Source organism: Triticum aestivum, chromosome 6A, assembly GCF_018294505.1.
Source record: "Triticum aestivum cultivar Chinese Spring chromosome 6A, IWGSC CS RefSeq v2.1, whole genome shotgun sequence".
Lineage (NCBI taxonomy): Eukaryota > Viridiplantae > Streptophyta > Magnoliopsida > Poales > Poaceae > Triticum > Triticum aestivum.
In genome coordinates this window covers 545814455-545835847 of record NC_057809.1, presented here as the reverse complement: position 1 = coordinate 545835847, position 21393 = coordinate 545814455, and the positions used below count along the sequence as shown (strand labels likewise).

Below are 21393 nucleotides of genomic sequence, written 5' to 3'. Positions count from 1 at the left end.
TCACACAATGATATCAACGTGCTTCAGCGCTCGCCGGTGTTTGCTAGGCTTGCCGAAGGCAACAGCCCACCGGTGAACTTTACTGTCAACGGCCACAACTACGACAAAGGGTACTATCTGGGTGACGGTATCTATCCTCAGTTGACCACTATTGTCAAGACAATACCCAACCCTGTCGGAGAGAAAAGGAAAAGATTTGCCCAAGAGCAAGAGAGTGCTAGAAAGGATGTCGAGCGTGCCTTTGGTGTTTTGCAATCTCGATGGGGCATCGTTCGGTATCCTGCTAATACTTGGAGCACGCAGAAACTGTGGGAGGTGATGACTGCTTGTGTGATCATGCACAATATGATCGTAGAAGACGAGCGTCCGGAATGTCTGTACGATCAAGGCTTTCAGTTTCAGGGTGAGAATGTTGTGCCTGAGCATGGAGTAGCGGCAACATTTGAGCAGTTCACTCAATTTTATGAAGACATGCGTGATTGAGAAACTCACGTGCAACTATAAAATGATTTAGTTGAGCATATGTGGACTCATGTTGGCAATCAATAGATGTATTTTTTTTATTCGTTTGCAAAACTACGTGAAACATTTTTATTTGTTTTTGACTTATAAAACTATACTATTTATTTGGGCGGCCAGACTATTTGGCTCGTTAAAAACATTTTCATTTAACAATATGTTGAATGCAAATCAATGTAAAATTTGACGGCCAGCCGGCCACACCGGCAGTCGACGCGTTGGACGCGCTATCAACCCATATCAAAAACAGGGCGGACGTTGGGCGGACGGTCGACCCAAACAGACAAAAAAGGATGAAATCGCCGTCCGTTTATGTCGGCCCGTTGGAGTTGCTCTTATAGCTGCTTACTTCCATTGGAGGAAAGGCTTCTTCATTACAAATGGAACCGGTACCTGTTTTCACGGTGGCGTCTCCACGCATGCAACTAAGTCGTCCGGACACTAATTGGCCGCACACAACTGTAGCCGGCAGCACGTCATATCAAATCAGACAGGGGTCACTGATTTGAATGGCCGGCGTCGCCCATGCGTTCCTGTGGCCTCAACTTAATCAAGCACAGCCATGCCAGCTGCTCATCACTGTTACTATAACGATTTGGCGCTGTGCGTGCACACTTGTAAGAAATCAAAAGCTCTTCATCAGCACGACAGTGGGATGAATTCCATCGCAATCATCCGAGCAATGAAGCCGGAGGGAGCATCTTTCATCTCAGGTCAGGAACGCCAAGAAATGAAATCAATGAACAACACAATCAAGGTCAGTTACTATCAGAACGGCATCCATTTTACAGGGGTCAGGCACCAAAACTCGCAAACCGCTTTCACAACCCAGCCATTCCGCGACCTGAACCCGACCCCTGCCCCCCGCCCAAGCTTCTCTGTACTTGCACTTTCTTCTTCCCGTGCCCTTCTGAGTGTCGTTGATCAACTCTCGCCATTGTCCTACCTAGCTAGGAGCGCCGCCATTATCCTGCTGCTCTAGAGAGAGAGAGGGGAAGAAAAATGAAGAGCCCCCCTCGTGCTCCAAGCACGCGTCCTCCTCCTCCTCTGCCGCTCCTGAGCCTGCGGTAGCGAAGCGACGGATCTTTACATGCGGCGCCCGCTCACAGGCCGAGCAGGATGTAGTAGACGAGCGTGATGGGCAGGGCGATGAGCATGCCGAATATGACCCTGCAAAGCCAAGCGGGAAGGAAATGGTGAGCATCTTGCCGGACCGGAGCGTCTTGTCGGCGAGAATGGCGGTACTTACGCCGTGCTGAGGATGTCGGGGTGCACGCTGTACTCCTTGGCGAAGACGAAGGGGACAATGCCCTGCGGCAGCGCGGCCTGTCGTGCGGCCGGAGCCGGAGAGGAAAAGGTTAGAGGAAAAGTGGGGGCTTTTGGTGGCGCGAAAGCAGGAGCACGAGGGGGCCGGGGAAAAGAAGGGACACGGGCACGCCAGGGCTTTCCGCTCCTTGTTTATCCCCTGCTTTTCATTTCACCCCCTCGACTCGACTGGATCGTTGAAACCAAAGCGAGTACCTGGACGATGGCGACGTGCAGGAGCGTGCCGCGGAGGCCCACGGCGAAGGAGGCGGCGGTCATGACGGCCGGCCCGGCGAGGAACCGCACCGCCATGGCGTACGTCGCCACCTTGTTCCCGCACGCGATGATCCGCGGCTGCAGCGCCATGAACAGACCTGCACGTTCGCCACACACCGGATCAGGTCAGCGAGAAGAACCCAGCCGCCCACTGTTGCATAGGACGAAATGGTAGCAGCAGCAGCAGCAGCAGGAAGGAAGCATGGAATACCGACCGAGGCTGAACATGGCCATTCCTAGCCCCGCATCCGACAGGATGGAGATGGATCCCAGGACGATTGCCGGCATCGTGAAGTTCCACCTGCAGCGGCGGCAACGAGACAAGCGCGTCAGAATCGCGATTAATGCCGATCACTCCTTTGCCGGATTGGTTGGCGAGGGGCCGCGTACGGACGGACCTGAAGCAGACGAGCGACCAGATGAGGCCGATGAGGCTGGAGTAGGTGTTGGGGTTGCGGATGAGCTTGCGCCACACCATGATCAGGATCAGCCGCGTCATCACGCTCGTCGGCGGCATCGCCGTCGGCCCCGCGCCCATCGCATTGTTCGGGTCCGCCGTCATGGCCTTCTCGTCGCCGGCCTCCGCGTCCCGGTCCAGCGCGCCCCTGTTCCCGAAGCTGAAGTCGTCTCGCTCCACGTTGTAGTCATCCCTCTCCTTGGCTCCGTCCACTGCAATGGTGGTGGCAATAAAGAAAGCAAGAATTGCGCGGACAAATTAGCCCACGAAAGCAGCAGCAAATCGAGCGTGTGCGCGGTGACTGGTGAGAGGGATTGCTACTTTTGCGGGGGGACTTGGCGGCCGCCGCGTCGTTGTAGTCCGGCGCGCCGCCGCCGAAGACGTCCGACACCGGCGACGCGCTGGAGCTCCAGACGAACATGTGGAGGTCCTCGCCCTTGGCCTGCCCGTTGGCGGCCGGCTTCTTGGGCCCCTTGGGCGCCGCGGCCACGGCCGGGTTGGGCGCCGGGTAGTGCCCCGCCCCGGGCGCCGGGTGCTTGGGCTTGGGCGCGTCCTCCTCGTAGTTGGACGGGCGCGGCGTGGCGCCGGTGCGGATGCCGTACGCGTCGGCGGCGCCGAAGTTGGAGCTGCGGCCGACCATGGAGTAGAAGTCGGTGTGGTTGAAGCTGGAGCCCCTGGGCGTGGGGTTCCGCGACGACTGCAGCGAGTAGATCTCGGCGTTGGTGAGGTTGCTGGGGCGCGGCGTGGTGCTGGAGAAGCCCATGGAGCGCCTGGAGTAGATGTCGGAGCGGGAGGCGCTGGAGCGGCGGACGGTGACGTGAATCTTGCCGTCCTCCTTGACCTCAGCCTCCGTCTCGATGGCGTTACTCCGGCCGTCGAGCGAGACGACGTCCGGGTCGACGACGATGGAGGCGATGGCGCCGGCGGTGTCGGGGAACTGCTCGGTGATGAGCATGCGGGCGCCGCGGTACTCGAACATGAAGAGCATGAGGGTGTACCAGATGATGCACTGGAGGACGACGATCTGCACCATGAGGCTGCCGGAGAAGTCGCCGTACATGCCCTTGAGCAGCGGGATGCCCATGACGAGCGTGTTGGGGAGCGTGGAGAGGGAGAAGAGGGTGATGGTCCACTCGAGGCTGCCGCGGCGGGAGAGGTGGCTCCAGGCGGTGAGCATGGCGAGCATCATGAGCTTCTGCAGCGTGTCGGCGGCGATGAAGCGCAGGTTCATGGTGTAGGGGTTGTTGGTGGAGATGAAGTGGAAGGAGAGGAGCGGCACGGCGAAGAGCGCGACGAAGCGGTTGATCCCGGAGCACTGGTCCGGCGTGAAGATGCCCCACCACTTGACGGAGCCGTAGGCGAGGATCATGGCCACGTACAGCGGCACCACCGCCGTCATCACGTGGTAGAAGTCCGTGCCCGTGATCATCTTGCCCGACCTCCTCTGCTTCTTCCTCTCGCGCTCCGGCTCTCGGCCTCGGCTCACTCTGCGGGCGAGCTGGTGAGGGTGTGTGGTGGAGTGGGGGAGTGCGTGGGGGAGAGGTTTATTTAGGCGAGAGGGCAGCGCGGCCCAAGCTTTGTTTGGACCATCCCTTGTTCCCTTGCTTTTATCCGACGCCCTCCCCTGCATCGCGGCTCGGAGGAGGAGGCTGCGACTGCGATGCGGGCGAGTTGGTGAGGAGCAGATGCAGTGCATGCGCCGGGCGATTGTTTATGGCGTATGGGGACAGGTACGCCACACATACGCGTACATCTACTTACGCCCGGCACGGGTACCGTTCCACATCCGTACTAAATGGCCCTTCTGGAAACTAAATCCTCTTCTTCTTTTTTTGAGACCAGATTTTGAAATATAGTCTTGCTACGTCTGAGTCGACTGCCGAGACTTCGTTGTATCGCAGTCGGTAGTGTCTTTCGTTGATTTTGCATGGAGATTCATGTATTTTTTTTTCGTTTTTCTTTTTCTTCTTACATACTACTTTCTTTATTTTTGTATACAAGGCAACAAACTCATATTACAGGTACCAAGACAAAAGTAAATGTGTGCTTAAGACAATATTGCAAGCTAGCTTGTCTCCTTGTTTGTCGTATTAATTAATGCATATTTTTTTGTCCCACCTGCAATAAGTCAATGCTCTCACTCCTTTTGGTTAATTAATGAGGCGCGTGCAAACCAACCTTCTCTCACATACATGCATGCAAGGGATAATTAATGTCTTTTTTACTAGTACAAGGCAAACACCATCATTTTTGTCTCAATTGATGTTTGTGGCCTTGTATAGTTGTAAATTGTAATTTTGATTGTGGCATTGTATATAAAAATGGAGGGAGTATATCATTTGACTTAAACTTTGTTAGGTTTTAGTCGACTGAGACCTAACCACACCCGAATAAATTTTTTGACGGATGGATTAAGTTTACAAAATGGTCATTTAGTAAAAAAAAAGTAAATAAAATACAAGGGTCCCGGCATGGCTCGGATGGATCAAAGGACAGACAAATGGTTCCTGGTTGTGGTCGGCCGATCCGCTTCATCGCGTGCGATGCACCTCACGACATGGTTTCCACACCAGTATCAGTAACGTCTTAATCCACACAATGGACGCGAACCAATCTATGGTTGGATGGTTAGAGGAATTGTGGTATCCCTAGTCCATCGGGTTTAAATCCCGGTGCTCGCATTTATTTTAGGATTTTCGGCAATGCGCATTTAGTGGGACGAGATGTTCTCATCGACGACGAGGTGCCTACGATGACTTGTGTATATGAGCGCTTGTGTATGTACTGAAGTTAAAAAATGGACACTTTTCATTTACTGTGGTGGAGAAACATGAGCCGTCGATCCACAATCCCAACCGAAGCGACGGCGAGACGGTTTTTGCCCCTACGATCGGGGAACTCCCGCGCGCCGTTCGTACGTCGTGAGGCGAAAGAAATGGACTCGCCCGGGCCGTATGGGGAAAGAAGGGAGGCCGTGACTGACGTGTCCGCTCCCCGTCCTTCGCTTTCCGCCAAATCCCGAGCCATCCATCCATCCGTCCGTCCATAACGGAATCGGGAAAAGGCACGCCCAAAATTGCCACAAATGAGGTGAAACCAGGCAGAAAGAGAATCTGCTAGGCTGCGCGCGTAGCGGTGAATATTCCTCCTCATACGGCAAGGGTCAGATCAGATCAGAGCCGCAGCAATCTATCCGGCGCCGTATCTTTCGCTGTCTCTGCGTTGGATTTGATGTGGCGCCGGTCAAGGAGTGCTCCGGCGGCAAGCCATGTGCGGTAAAAAATAAGAGGGTGTTTGGATATTCTCTAGTCATGTGACTAGTAGTAGTCAGACTAGAAGTTTTTAGTCAGACCCTGTTTGGAAGGTGACTACTACTAGTCAGCATTAAATGTCCCAGTATTAAATGTTCTTTGTGCAACACCAATTAGAGAAGAGAGAGGGGGACTTTAGTCAGTAAAAGTCAGGGGTGTTTGGAGGTTTACTGACTAAAGGTGACTACTACTAGTCTCTAGTCAGTAAAAGTTGGGGGTGGGGTGACTAGGGACTAAACTAGTTTTAGTCACCCATTAGTCAGGGGTGTTTGGAGGTTTACTGACTAAAGGTGACTACTACTAGTCTCTAGTCTCTAGTCTCTAGTGATCCAAACACCCCCTAAGATAGCCGCGAAATAAATGCTCTTTTTTTCCTGGCGAGTTAAAGAATGTTTTTTTTGAGCATCAATACAGACACAAGCGCTCATATACACGCGCATACACTCACCCCTATGAACGCACACACGCACATCTTACCCCTATGAGCACCTCTGAGAGACTGAGCCGGCGTATCATCTTGAGATTTACGAAGTCACCGTAGGCGCCTCGTCGTTGACGGGAACGTCTCCTCCCACTGAAAGCGCATCGCCGGAAATCCTGAAATAAATCCAGAAATAATGCGAGCATCAGGATTTAAACCCTGGTGGGTTGGGGATACCATTGTCCACTTAACCAACTCAACCACAGGTTGATTCACAGTTAAAGAATGTTCGGAACGTCTTTGTGTGCGAACAAAAGCTGACCTCGACCTGGAAGTACTACACGTTTTTTTTTTCATTTCTTGTTGGACTTGGCCGGACGGCAACCGAAGTAGTGGGAGTAAACCACGGGAGGAAAAATAGAGGTCCAAACCGACAAGCTCGCCACGAACTGCTCCGATTTTTATCGTCGGAATCCGCGCTTCAGGCACCGAGCGGGGCTGTATTTTAACAGCGCCTGGCGGATCGTTTTTCTGCCCACTCGCTGTGCGTCCGCTGGCTTGGCCGCAGGTTTGCTCCGCCTGCATGTTCCCGCTTAACACCCCTCCAACAGAGAGACTCGGCCCAACTTCAACGCACGATCTTAAAGGGACGCCCGTTTGTTTTATATTTTATCCGTTTGGGTCAAGCAATGGAGCGGTGTCCAACCATTTTCCTTGATGCACATCTCGACTCTATCTTGTTCGACTGCAGGTAATTTTTTGCAAATAACAAAGCAACAAGGACGTAGCTCACACCAACGGTCATAGTTCATACCGGCAACAAAGTCAGCGGCCGGCAAACATATGCCAGCTTACAGATGGTCGAGCCTCAAAGTTTTAAGCCGACAACAAAGGCAGCAACCGGCACACTAGTCAGCCTTCAAAAAGAACGTCTGTAGTCCGCGGCTGAGGCCTCCCTAGTTCAGGCCGTCTTGGTCAAACATCTCCTTTCCTAGTTCGCGAACCAAGTCTTTCTCTTCAGGGACATGTTGGTCAAGTCGACTCTCATGATTGCTAGCGGCACCTCTTTTGCTTTCGTGTCGGCATTGATGGCCTCGATCACGAGCTTCTTCGATTGGGTTGCCTCCTCCATGTCGAGTTTCCTCCTTTTGGCAGCCTCCTCCATGTCAAACTTCTTTGTTTGGAGGTCCAAGTATATCTTCATTTGCTCCTCCTTTCCTTGCTTCTCCTCCCATCCCTCACTTCCTTTTGAGTCACAAGCCCAGCAAAGTTGCTTGCAAGGCGATGGATGCCGCTTCACGTTTCTCGTCGACCTTCGAGTTGGTCTTGTCCCTCAGCCTCTTGAGAAAATCTCCATTCTCAGCCACGCCCCCCTTCCCCTCTTCTTTAGAGCGACATATTGATATTTGAACTGGAGACAATATTTGATGAGCAACCAACAAATGGGTGAGAGTGAAAAGGCTTGTTCTTTTGCCGGGTTTTGAAGGCTTCCAAAGATTGGAATGCCTACAGAATCAAAGAGAAGGCCACAGATGTAATAGTACACGAGATACAACAAAACATAAACATGGCATAGCAATGAAAATAGGAGAGGTTATGCCAAGTCACCCATGCCTAGGCCACTCATGGGACGGGCTTCGATGCTCTCAAGCGCGGCACAATACTTGGTGCATACTTGTTGAATGAACCCCCATCTCTTGTGGACTTAGTTGATGCCTCGTATGCTAGCAATCTTGTAGGGCGCAAACTTCCTTCGCTCATGAAATGTTTTATGAACTCTCATCCAAGAGACAGATCATTTTTGCTTTGTATTGGGATCTTGGCTATCTCCATCCAACTCTCACAAATCAAAGTGTCCGCTTCTTTGTTGTATGATTCCGTGCGAATGCTTTGCTTCTTCCTTTGCACCTCGACTCTTCGGGTGAGCTCATCGATAAACAATGGCTCCTCCGCAATGTCGACCTCTTCTTCCTCATCTTCGCAAATACATGTCATAATCTTCATGCCATGAGTTGCCATGGTCGTCGCCTCTTCTTCTCAATGGGCACCGAAGCTATCGGCACCATATTGGTCGTGGTCGCCTTGGAGAAGCCATCTGGGTCTATCTTAGGGTAGCAAGCGACACCGGTATCTATCTTCGTGTGCCAGGTGACCCCATTTTATCTATCTTAGAGCATCTACAAATGGGCACCCCAAACCCCCTCAAACGCCCGGGCGGAAAGGCCGGTCAGTGACTCGGTAAAAAAATACCGACCCGGACGGACGCCTCTAACCCCCGTGACGACCAGTTTTTTCCCGGCAAACCTGCACCACCCCCAAACACCTAAGAGCATCTATGGTCGGACTTGGCAAATCTGCCCCCTATACACTGGCGGGCGCGTCCGCAAACAGTGACGGGCGGCCCCTCATTTGGGCTGCTACACATCCACACGCCTCAAATGCGGATCCTCAAATCCACGCAATTCATGCATGTCGATCATACGATACAATTCATCACTATTCAATAGTCGAAACAAAAAGACAAAGCAAAAACAAATCATAGTTCAACAGTCTGGACATGCCAAAATGAAATCAAAGTCCGAGCATGACGGGTCACTCGTTGAATGGCCGGATCACTCATCGGACGCCATCCATGTTGCTTGCTCTACGGCCATCCTAGCCTCCTAGTCCACCTACATCCTTGTTGCATGCTCCATCTGCATCCTTGTTGCATGCTCTAAAAGAAATATGCCCTAGAGGCAATAATAAAGTTATTATTTATTTTCTTATATCATGATAAATGTTTATTATTCATGCTAGAATTGTATTAACCGGAAACATAATACATATGTGAATACATAGACAAACAGAGTGTCACTAGTATGCCTCTACTTGACTACCTCGTTGATCAAAGATGGTTATGTTTCCTAACCATAGACATGAGTTGTCATTTGATTAATGGGATCACATCATTAGGAGAATGATGTGATTGACTTAACCCATTCCGTTAGCATAGCACTTGATCGTTTAGTTTGTTGCTATTGCTTTCTTCATGACTTATACATGTTTCTATGACTATGAGATTATGCAACTCCCGTTTACCGGAGGAACACTTTGTGTGCTACCAAACGTCACAACGTAACTGGGTGATTATAAAGGTGCTCTACAGGTGTCTCCGAAGGTACTTGTTGGGTTGGCGTATTTCGAGATTAAGATTTGTCACTCCGATTGTCGGAGAGGTATCTCTCGGCCCTCTCGGTAATGCACATCACTTAAGCCTTGCAAGCATTGCAACTAATGACTTAGTTGCGGGATGATGTATTACGGAACGAGTAAAGAGACTTGCCGGTAACGAGATTGAACTAGGTATTGAGATACCAACGATCGAATCTCGGGCAAGTAACATACTAATGACAAAGGGAACAACGTATGTTGTTATGTAGTTTGACCGATAAAGATCTTCGTAGAATATGTAGGAGCCAATATGAGCATTCAGGTTCCGCTATTGGTTATTGACCGGAGACGTGTCTCAGTCATGTCTACATAGTTCTCGAACCCGTAGGGTCCGCACGCTTAAAGTTCGATGACGGGTATATTATGAGTTTATGTGTTTTGATGTACCGAAGGAGTTCGGAGTCCCGGATGAGATCGGGGACATGACGAGGAGTCTCGAAATGGACGAGACGTAAAGATCGATATATTGGACGACTATATTCGGACTTCGGAAAGGTTCCGAGTGATTCGAATATTTTCGGGAGTACCGGGGAGTTACGGGAATTCGTATTGGGCCTTAATGGGCCATACGGGAAAGGAGAGAAAGACCTCAAAGGGTGGCCGCACCCCTCCCCATGGGCTGGTCCGAATTGGACTAGGGAGGGGGGCCCTTCCTTCCTTCTCATTTTCCCTTCCCTTTCCTTCCCTCCTACTCCTACTACTTGGAAGGGCTCCTAGTTCTACTAGGAAAGGGGGAATCCTACTCCCGGTGGGAGTAGGACTCCCCTAGGGCGCGCCATAGAGAGGGCCGGCCCCTCCCCTCCTCCACTTCTTTATATACGTGGCCAAGGGGGCACCCCATAGACACAACAATTGATCTCTTGATCTCTTAGCCGTGTGCGGTGCCTCCCTACACCATAATCCACATCGATCATATCGTAGCGGTGCTTAGACGAAGCCCTGTGTCGGTAGAACATCATCATTGTCACCACGCCATCGTGCTGACAAAACTCTCCCTCAACACTCGGCTGGATCGGAGTTCAAGGGACGTCATCGAGTTGAACGTGTGCAGAACTCGGAGGTGCCGTGCGTTCGGTACTTGATCGGTCGAATCGTGAAGACGTACGACTACATCAACCGCGTTGTGCTAACGCTTATGCTTTCGGTCTACGAGGGTACGTGGACACACTCTCCCCTCTTGTTGCTATGCATCACCATGATCTTGCGTGTGCATAGATTTTTTTTGAAATTACTACGTTCCCCAACAGTGGCATCCGAGCCTGGTTTTATGCGTTATATTATATGCACGAGTAGAACACAAGTGAGTTATGAGCGATATAAGTCATACTGCTTACCAGCATGTCATACTTTGGTTCGGCGGTATTGTTGGATGAAGCGGCCCGGACCGACATTACGCGTACGCTTACGCGAGACTGGTTCTACCGACGTGCTTTGCACACAGGTGGCTGGCGGGTGTCAGTTTCTCCAATTTTAGTTGAACCGAGTGTGGCTACGCCCGGTCCTTGCGAAGGTTAAAACAGTACTAATTAGACAAACTATCATTGTGGTTTTGATGCGTAGGTAAGAATGGTTCTTGCTAAGCCCAGTAGCAGCCACGTAAAACTTGCAACAACAAAGTAGAGGACGTCTAACTTGTTTTTGCAGGGCATGTTGTGATGTGATATGGTCAAGACGTGATGAGATATAAGTTGTTGTATGAGATGATCATGTTTTGTTGAAGTTATCGGCAATTGACAGAAGCCTTATGGTTGTCTCTTTATTGCATAAGATGCAAGTGCCAAATAATTGCGTTACTTTATCGCTATGCGATAGCAATAGTTACAAGAGCAATAGTTGGCGAGACGACCATGTGACGACACATTGATATAGATCAAGATGATGGAGATCATGGTGTCATGCCGGTGACGATGGAAATCATGACGATCTTTGGAGATGGAGATCAAAGGCACAAGATGATGATGGCCATATCATGTCACATATTTTGATTGCATGTGATGTTTATCTTTTATACATCTTATTTTGCTTAGTTCGATGGTAGCTCTATAAGATGATCCCTTACTAAAATTTTCAAGGTATAAGTGTTCTCCCTGAGTATGCACCGTTGCCAAAGTTCGTCGTGCCCAGACACCACGTGATGATCGGGTGTGATAAGCTCTACGTCCATCTACAACGGGTGCAAGCCAGTTTTGCACATGCAGAATACTCAGGTTAAACTTGATGAGCCTAGCATATGCAGATATGGCCTCGGAACACTGGAGACCGAAAGGTCGAGCGTGAATCATATAGTAGATATGATCAACATAATGATGTTCACCATTGAAAACTACTCCATTTCACGTGATGGTCGGTTATGGTTTAGTTGATATGGATCACGTGATCACTTAGATGATTAGAGGGATGTCTATCTAAGTGGGAGTTCTTAAGTAATATGATTAATTGAACTTTATTTTATCATGGACTTAGTCCTGATAGTATTTGCATATCTATGTTGTAGATCAATAGCTCGCGTTATTGCTTCCCTGTTTTATTTTTGATATGTTCCTAGAGAAAACTAAGTTGAAAGATGTTAGTAGCAATGATGCGGATTGGATCCGTGATCTGAGGTTTATCCTCATTGCTGCACAGAAGAATTATGTCCTTGATGCACCGCTAGGTGACTGACCTATTGCAGGAGCAGATGCAGATGTTATGAACGTTTGGCTAGCTCAATATGATGACTACTTGATAGTTTAGTGCACCATGCTTAAACGGCTTAGAATCGGGACTTCAAAGACGTTTTGAACGTCATGGACCATATGAGATGTTCCAGGAGTTGAAGTTAATATTTCAAGTAAATACCCGAGTTGAGAGATATGAAGTCTCCAATAAGTTCTATAGCTAAAATATGGAGAAGAATAGCTCAAGCAGTGAGCATGTGCTCAGATTGTCTGGGTACTACAATCGCTTGAATCAAGTGGGAGTTAATCTTCCATATAAAATAGTGATTGACAGAATTCTCTAGTCACCATCACCAAGTTAGTAGAACTTCGTGATGAACTATAATATGCAAGGGATAACAGAAACGATTCCCAAGCTCTTCGTGATGCTGAAATCGAAAAAGGTAGAAATCAAGAAAAGCATCAAGTGTTGATGATTAACAAGACCACTAGTTTCAAGAAAAGGGAAAGGGAAAGAAAGGGAACTTCAAGAAGAACGGCAAGCAAGTTGCTGCTCAAGTTAAGAAGCCCAAGTCTGGACCTAAGCCTGAGACTAAGTGCTTCTACTGCAAAGGGACTGGTCACTGGAAGCGGAACTGCCCCAAGTATTTGACGGATAAGAAGGATGGCAAAGTGAACAATGCTATATTTGATATACATGTTATTGATGTGTACTTTACTAGTGTTTATAGCAACCCCTCGGTATTTGATACTGGTTCAGTTGCTAAGAGTAGTAACTCGAAACGGGAGTTGTAGAATGAACAGAGACTAGTTAAGGGTGAAGTGACGATGTGTGTTGGAAGTGGTTCCAAGATTGATGTAATCATCATCGCACACTCCCTATACTTTCGGGATTAGTGTTAAACCTAAATAAATGTTATTTGGTGTTTGCGTTAAGCATGAATATGATTTGATCATGTTTATTGCAAAACGGTTATTCATTTAAGTTAGAGAATAATTGTTGTTCTGTTTACATGAATAAAACCTTCTATGGTCATACACCCAATGAAAATGGTTCGTTGGATCTCGATCGTAGTGATACACATATTCATAATATTGAAGCCAAAAGATGCAAAGTTAATAATGATAGTGCAACTTATTTGTGGCACTGCCGTTTAGGTCATATTGGTGTAAAGCGCATGAAGAAACGCAATGCTGATGGGCTTTTGGAATCACTTGATTATGAATCATTTTGATGCTTGCGAACCATGCCTCATGGGCAAGATGACTAAGACTTCGTTCTCCGGAACAATGGGGCGAGCAACTGACTTACTGGAAATAATACATACTGATGTATGCAGTCCGATGAGTGTTGAGGCTCGCGGCGGGTATCGTTATTTTCTGACCTTCACAGATGATTTGAGCAGATATGGGTATATCTACTTGATGAAACATAAGTCTGAAACATTTGAAAAGTTCAAAGAACTTCAGAGTGAAGTGGAAAATCATCGTGACAAGAAAATAAAGTTTCTATGATCTGATCGCAGAGACAAATATTTGAGTTATGAGTTTGGTCTTCAATTAAAACAATGTGGAATAGTTTCACAAAATCGTGCCACCTAGAACACCACAGTGTAATGGTGTGTCCGAACATCGTAACCGTACTTTATTAGATATGGTGCGATCTATGATGTCTCTTACCAATTTACCACTATCGTTTTGGGGTTATGCATTAGAGACAACTACATTCACATTAAATAGGGCACCATCTAAATCCGTTGAGGCGACACCGTATGAACTATGGTTTGGCAAGAAACCTAAACTGGCATTTCTTAAAGTTTGAGGTTGCAATGCTTATGTGAAAAAGTTTCAACCTGATAAGCTCAAACCCAAATCGGAGAAGTGCATCTTCATAGGATACCCAAAATAAAATGTTGGGTACACCTTCTATCAAAGATCCGAAGGCAAGATATTCATTGCTGAGAATGGATCCTTTCTAGAGAAGGAGTTTCTCTCAAAAGAAGTGAGTGGGAGGAAAGTAGAACTTGATGAGATAATTGTACCTGGTCCCTTATTGGAAAGTAGTTCATCACAGAAATCTGTTCCTGTGACTAGTACACCAGTTAGTGAGGAAGCTAATGATGATGATCATGTAACTTCAGATCAAGTTACTACCGAACCTCGTAGGTAAACCAGAGTGAGATCCGCACCAGAGTGGTACGGTAATCCTGTTCTGGAGGTCATGTTACTTGACCATGACGAGCCTACGAACTATGAGGAAGCGATGATGAGCCCAGATTCCGCGAAATGGCTTGAGGCCATGAAATCTAAGATGAGATCCATGTATGAGAACAAAGTATGGACTTTGATTGACTTGCCCATTGATCGGCGAGCCATTGAGATTAAATGGATCTTCAAGAGGAAGACGGACGTTGAAAGTAGTGTTACTATCTACAAAGCTAGAATTGTCGCAAAAAGGTTTTTGACAAGTTCAAGGTGTTGACTACGATGAGAGTTTCTCACTCGTATCTATGCTTAAGTCTGTCCGAATCATGTTAGCAATTGCCGCTTTTTATGATTATGAAATTTGGCAGATGGATGTCAAAACTGCATTCCTGAATGGATTTCTGAAAGAAGAGTTGTATATGATGCAACCGGAAGGTTTTGTCGATCCAAAGGGAGCTAGCAAAGTGTGCAAGCTCCAGCGATCCATTTATGAACTGGTGCAAGCCTCTCGGAGTTGGAATAAGCGCTTTGATAAGTTGATCAAAGCATATAGTTTTATACAGACTTGCGATGAAGTCTGTATTTACAAGAAAGTGAGTGGGAGCACTACAGCATTTCTGATAAGTATATGTGTATAATATATTGTTGATCGAAAATAATTTAGAATTATTCTGCAAAGTATAAAGGAGTGTTTGAAAGGAGTTTTTCAAAGAAATACCTCGGTGAAGCTGCTTACATATTGAGCATCAAGATCTATAGAGATAGATCAAGACGCTTGATAAGTTTTCAATGAGTACATACCTTGACAAGTTTTTGAAGTAGTTCAAAATGGAACAGTCAAAGAAAGAGTTCTTACCTGTGTTACAAGGTGTGAAATTGAGTAAGACTCAAAGCCCGACCACGGCAGAAGATAGAGAGAGAATGAAAGTCATTCCCTATGCCTCAGCCATAGGTTCTATAAAGTATGCCATGCTGTGTACCAGACCTATTGTATACCCTGCCCTGAGTTTGGCAAGGGAGTACAACAGTGATCTAGGAGTAGATCACTGGACATTGGTCAAAATTATCCTTAGTGGAATAAGGATATGTTTCTCGATTATGGAGGTGACAAAAGGTTCATCGTAAAAGGTTACGTCGATGCAAGTTTTGACACTGATCCAGATGACTCTAAATCTCAATCTGGATACATATTGAAAGTGGGAGCAATTAGCTAGAGTAGCTCTGTGCAGAGCATTGTTGACATAGAAATTTGCAAAATACTTACGGATCTGAATGTGGCAGACCCATTGACTAAACTTCTCTCACAAGCAAAACATGATCACACCTTAGTACTCTTTGGGTGTTAATCACATAGCGATGTGAACTAGATTATTGACTCTAGTAAACCCTTTGGGTGTTGGTCACATGTCGATGTGAACTATGGGTGTTAATCACATGGTGATGTGAACTATTGGTATTAAATCACATGGCGACGTGAACTAGATTATTGACTCTAGTGCAAGTGGGAGACTGAAGGAAATATGCCCTAGAGGTAATAATAAAGTTATTATTTATTTCCTTATATCATGCTAAATGTTTATTATTCATGCTAGAATTGTATTAATCGGAAACATAATACATGTGTGAATACATAGACAAACAGAGTGTCACTAGTATGCCTCTACTTGACTAGCTCGTTGATCAAATATGGTTATGTTTCCTAACCATAGACATGAGTTGTCATTTGATTAACGGGATCACATCATTCGAGAATGATGTGATTGACTTAACCCATTCCGTTAGCATAACACTTGATCGTTTAGTTTGTTGCTATTGCTTTCTTCATGACTTATACATGTTCCTATGACTATGAGATTATGCAACTCCCGTTTACCGGAGGAACACTTTGTGTGCTACCAAACGTCACAACGTAACTGGGTGATTATAAAGGTGCTCTACAGGTGTCTCCGAAGGTACTTGTTGGGTTGGCGTATTTCGAGATTAGGATTTGTCACTCCGATTGTCGAAGAGGTATCTCTGGGCCCTCTCGGTAATGCACATCACTTAAGCCTTGCAAGCATTGCAACTAATGAGTTAGTTGTGGGATGATGTATTATGAAACGAGTAAAGAGACTTGCCGGTAACGAGATTGAACTAGGTATTGAGATACCAACGATCGAATCTCGGGCAAGTAACATACCGATGACAAAGGGAACAACGTATGTTGTTATGTGGTTTGACCGATAAAGATCTTCGTAGAATATGTAGGAGCCAATATGAGCATCCAGGTTTCGCTATTGGTTATTAACCGGAGACGTGTCTCGGTCATGTCTACATAGCTCTTGAACCCATAGGGTCCGCACGCTTAAAGTTCGATGACGGTTATATTATGAGTTTATGTGTTTTGATGTACCGAAGGAGTTCGGAGTCCCGGATGAGATCGGGGACATGACGAGGAGTCTCGAAATGGTCGAGACGCAAAGATCGATATATTGGACGATTATATTCGGACTTCGGAAAGGTTCCGAGTGATTCGGGTATTTTCGGAAATACCGGGGAGTTACGGGAATTCGTATTGAGCCTTAATGGGCCATATGGGAAAGGAGAGAAAAAACCCCAAAGGGTGGCCGCACCCCTCCCCATGGGCTGGTCCGAATTGGACTAGGGAGGGGGGCGCCCCCTTCCTTCCTTCTTCTTTTCCCTTCCCTTTCCTTCCCTCCTACTCCTACTACTTGGAAGGGCTCCTAGTTCTACTAGGAAAGGGGGAATCCTACTCCCGGTGGGAGTAGGACTCCCGTAGGGCGCGCCATAGAGAGGGCCGGCCCCTCCCCTTCTCCACTCCTTTATATACGTGGCCAAGGGGGCACCCCATAGACACAACAATTGATCTCTTGATCTCTTAGCCGTGTGCGGTGCCCCCCTCCACCATAATCCACCTCGATCATATCGTAGCGGTGCTTAGGCAAAGCCCTGTGTCGGTAGAACATCATCATTGTCACCACGCCGTCGTGTTGACGAAACTCTCCCTCAACACTCGGCTGGATCGGAGTTCGAGGGACGTCATCGAGTTGAGCGTGTCCAGAACTCGGAGGTGCCATGCGTTCGGTACTTGATCGGTCGAATCGTGAAGACGTACGACTACATCAACCGCGTTGTGCTAACGCTTCCGCTTTTGGTCTACGAGGGTACGTGGACACACTCTCCCCTCTCGTTGCTATGCATCACCATGATTTTGCGTGTGCGTAGGAAAATTTTGAAATTACTACGTTCCCAACATGCTCCTGCGTCCTTAGCTCTTGTTTCGCTGTTGCCATAACCAACATGGCCGTCTCATACCCTCTATGCTCTTTGATCTCCTTCTTTATCCCCATAAGACACTTCTTTGCATACTCACCCATGAGGCTTTCAATTGCCAACATTATCTTGGCATCCTCCGCGCCCCAAGTGATCTGCAGTCTTTTCTTTTCAAGCTCAATCTCTCCAAATGTCTTGGCCCTCTTGATTTCTCATTTGATCGCCATGGGGGGACAACTGCTCGTCGAGGCCCGCGTCCGCTCCCTGCGTCGACGCCTCTTCCCTCTCCCATTGCCTCCATCGCCGGCTCCTTCGGGCGATGTTCTCCGATTTGCACGACGTCGCCGAGGATGGGAGACCGACGAACAACGCAGACTTAGCCTCGGTCGCGGCGGTCGGGGACGGACTGGACAACATCTACGCCTGCGGATCGGGACCGGTGGCGAGGATGAGGAGCAAGTGTGGCTGACAGCGAGGGCTTGGACGTGGGGATTAATGGAGAGCGAAAGGTTTGATAGATTTGGTGCAATTTATGGTGGGATAGTCCTATCGGATTTGACGTGACGGACCCCCTGCCCTACATTTGTGCTGGATATGAGGGGTGCCGGCCAACCCAAGTGTTTGGGTCCATTTGAGGCTTTCGTTTGGGTCGGGTTTTTTTTTACCGAGTCACTTACCGGACTTTCTGCCGGGGCGTTTGAGGGGGTTTGGGATGCCCAGCTGTAGATGCTCTAAGATAGATAAAATGGGGTCGCCTGGCACAGGAAGATAGATATCGGTGTCGCTTGATATCCTAAGATAGACCCAAATGGCTTCTTCAGCGAGCTCCTTCTTCCTCTGGCCGTTCCTTCCTTCATAAATTCTAAATTCTAAATTCTATGGACTTACACCCTTCCGAGTGCTTCAAGGTGGACAAGTGCTAAGCATGCCACATCGGCGAAAAAATGACATGACACAACATTTAAAAAAGGGAGAGAGCACTTTGGTGACCCAGGAAGAATCAATGCAAAGCGCGAGAACCTAGGCAAACCACTTAAATGAAACAATTTGACCAATGCACGAAAGACTTTAGATGCTACCTCATTAAATAAAGTATGTTTAGCAACTACAAGTTAAGCACCTACATATGCATTGAAAAGTTGAGTTGCTAAGGTATTTAATGCACTTAGCACCTCACCTAAGCACCTTTGCATTGAAAGAAGTCTTAAGTAGCTACAGTGCGATGGTTAACGGTAACAAAGCAATGCTAAGAAAAACAGAGCAATGGTAAAGGCGTGCTCCTAAAATACCCACAAAAGCCGGCCAGGGTGTCCGTCAGACATTTTAGTAGATACTACTGTCTTCAAAAAACAGTAGCAGCAACGCAAGCTTTTATCCTGTCCCTTGCATGCTGGCTGCATGGGAATAACTTTGAACTAATTCCATGCGTCTGGACCACGATCGTGGCCGTACGAAGAGATGTTGGGACATACACATCTTATCAATTCCCTCCAGCACCACCATCGGCCGTAAACTGCATTATTATTTACCCAGCTAACGAGGGGGCCAGCATGGGATGCATGTAGGACAGTAGGAGTACAAGACTGGCCAGCGATACTCTGTAAAGATGCTGGGGCATGCACATCTCATCAGTCTCCAGCGCCATTATCGCTGTGAACTCTACTTACCCAGCTAGCTAATGCGAGGGCGAACGTGTACTAGACCGGCCGCCGATACGCTGTAAAGCGCAAAGGCATCGGCGTCCGCACGGTGCCCCCATATGAGCGCCACCATGGCCGAGCACGGGTTTAAAAATGGGTGGAAGAGAGAGAAAGGCTGCCCTGATGATAGGGCCGTTGTTTATAATTAACTAGGAGATGATGGGGAGATTAGTGGCAGTACGACGAGTGATCAGTGCTGCCGCCCCAGCTCAGATTCCGAAATGGCATGCCAAAATGTTATCTTCTTCTTCGCATGAGCGGGAAACAGGGGCTTCCGGGTAGGCTCTGGCGCGGTTGCCGTTGAGCTGATCCATGAAACGGGGGATTTTGCTGCTGAGCCGGGTGAAATCGCTCCATGATCGGCTCACGCCTGATCCGGCCCTGTTTCCCGGAAGGCAAGGAAATTGTTCTTTTTTACGCCCTGCAAGCCGTGATAAAGAAGAAGAAGGGCCCCTGGCCCTGGCCCGTGAATTCTGATGCCCTAGCTAGCTAGGGTCCTTGCTACACTGTAGTACACACTAGTCCAGTTGCAAGTCGAGATTCTTTGATGAATGTGTAGCTGTAGTGCTGTGGATTTGCGTCCGCTGGTGTGCTCGTCGCCCTTATGTAGAGGATCCGGGCACAGTGCCGTGGTACGTGGAGCCTAGGCCACCCACCCAGCCGTAGATAGATAGCCATGATGCGATTGCGTCGATCTCCGGTGAAGCAAGCAGGAGTCCACGGGTTAAGGGATGAGGAGTCAACTGCTGTATTCCGTTCCATCCTTTCCGGCCGCCAATTCCGCGGCGTGGATGGGCGAGGGGGGCGAGGGATCTCGCCGTCATGGGCCTTGGCGTGCGGCCGACTCGTCTCATCTACTCGCTCCCAATGAGGACGCGGCGAATAATAATAGTAGACGATCTACGCTGCGCTACTCCACCCTACTGTGTATCGGCAGCGGCTCGCTGCCGATGCCGATGATCATGGGTCGCTCCGTAGCCGTAGCCGTAGCCGTAGCCGCCGTAGGTCGCAGCAGAGAAGCAACGGACGCCGACGGTAGGGAAGGAAAACGTGGGACGGTGGGAGGGGCTTCGGAGGACCATGCGCCGTGTCGAGCGAGGCCCGGGCTACGAACTGGCCCAAGCCCACCGGCGCGCTGGTCCACGCCGGCAGCACGTCCCTTCCGTGGCTCTGTGGCCACACGACGCGGCCGACCCGTCGAACTCAGCCCCTCGCCGGTGAGCTGTACCGATCGGCCGCTCCTGTTCCGGCACGCACGCCGGCCGGACTCCTGTGCCATTGCATGTACATGTGGGGGACGGCCGGCCCGGTAACTCTCCGTCTCCTCGCTCGCCCGCACCATCGCAGCTCATCATCCGTCCATCGGCGGCAGCATGATGGATCGACCGATCCAAATCAGATCAACGCGCTGTCTGCGGTTTCCCGTGACAGCCGCATGTGCCGCTGCTCGCTGATCCATCCATCCATTCGTTCACTATAACGTAACGCGTGCCGGCCGCGGCTCGTGCGCGCTAATCCTCCCCCGGTTTGACCGGTCGGCCCTCGTGCGGCGCCGCTCGTCGCTAATACGGCCGGGACCGGCCAGCTCGTGCGCCGCATGTTAGCTCATGATCAGAGAGAGAAGATCAGGTCGAATTCTGCGAACCTGGAGCCGGGGCCTGGACTGTAGGGAGCCCCAGGCCATGGCGTGTTTCCGAAGCCAGTGTATGAGCAGTCGCCCGTCCTTGCCGCCATACTGTTTGCCGTCCCCCACATTCGCCGATCCGGCTAGCATTGCTGCCCCCGCCCTGCATAAGACCGAGCATCTTTTTTCAGCAGGACCAGACGGGCCGATACGGCGGTGGATCGCCGTACCGGAGCCCGATCTTATTGACCGTCCTCCGCGTATCCACGGACGGCGCCCGCTTTCCAGCCCGTCCACGGTGACCACCGCTCCCGGCGCCTGATGGATTGGGGTCCAGTGTGGACCGTGCGGTGACACATGCACTGCCGATCAATCAACCATGTTGGTTAGTTAGCCGTATTGTATCAGTTCGTTAGTGGTGCTCCTGAATAC

General features: G+C 49.1%; 1 protein-coding gene across 1 annotated transcript; it reads right to left on the bottom strand.

Annotated features, from left to right (window-relative positions):
• Positions 1-1250: 1250 nt before the first annotated feature.
• LOC123128390 (auxin efflux carrier component 1a) lies at positions 1251-4203 on the bottom strand. The gene is made up of 6 exons (XM_044548374.1): positions 2879-4203; positions 2499-2769; positions 2316-2401; positions 2041-2198; positions 1769-1845; positions 1251-1689 (listed from the first exon to the last, which is right to left on the bottom strand). Exons 1-6 carry the CDS (start codon positions 4185-4187, stop codon positions 1623-1625), a joined length of 1968 nt encoding a protein of 655 aa, XP_044404309.1. The 5' UTR covers positions 4188-4203; the 3' UTR covers positions 1251-1622.
• Positions 4204-21393: the final 17190 nt, after the last annotated feature.

Bases quoted from the DNA above. Each gene is read 5' to 3' on its own strand.
- LOC123128390 (XM_044548374.1), bottom strand. From the start codon at position 4,187: ATGCAGGGGAGGGCGTCGGATAAAAGCAAGGGAACAAGGGATGGTCCA. The intron at 2,770-2,878 runs GTAGCAATCCCT...CCACCATTGCAG, and splicing joins CGCCAAGTCCCCCCGCAAAA to TGGACGGAGCCAAGGAGAGG. The intron at 1,846-2,040 runs GTACTCGCTTTG...GCCGCACGACAG, and splicing joins TGCACGTCGCCATCGTCCAG to GCCGCGCTGCCGCAGGGCAT.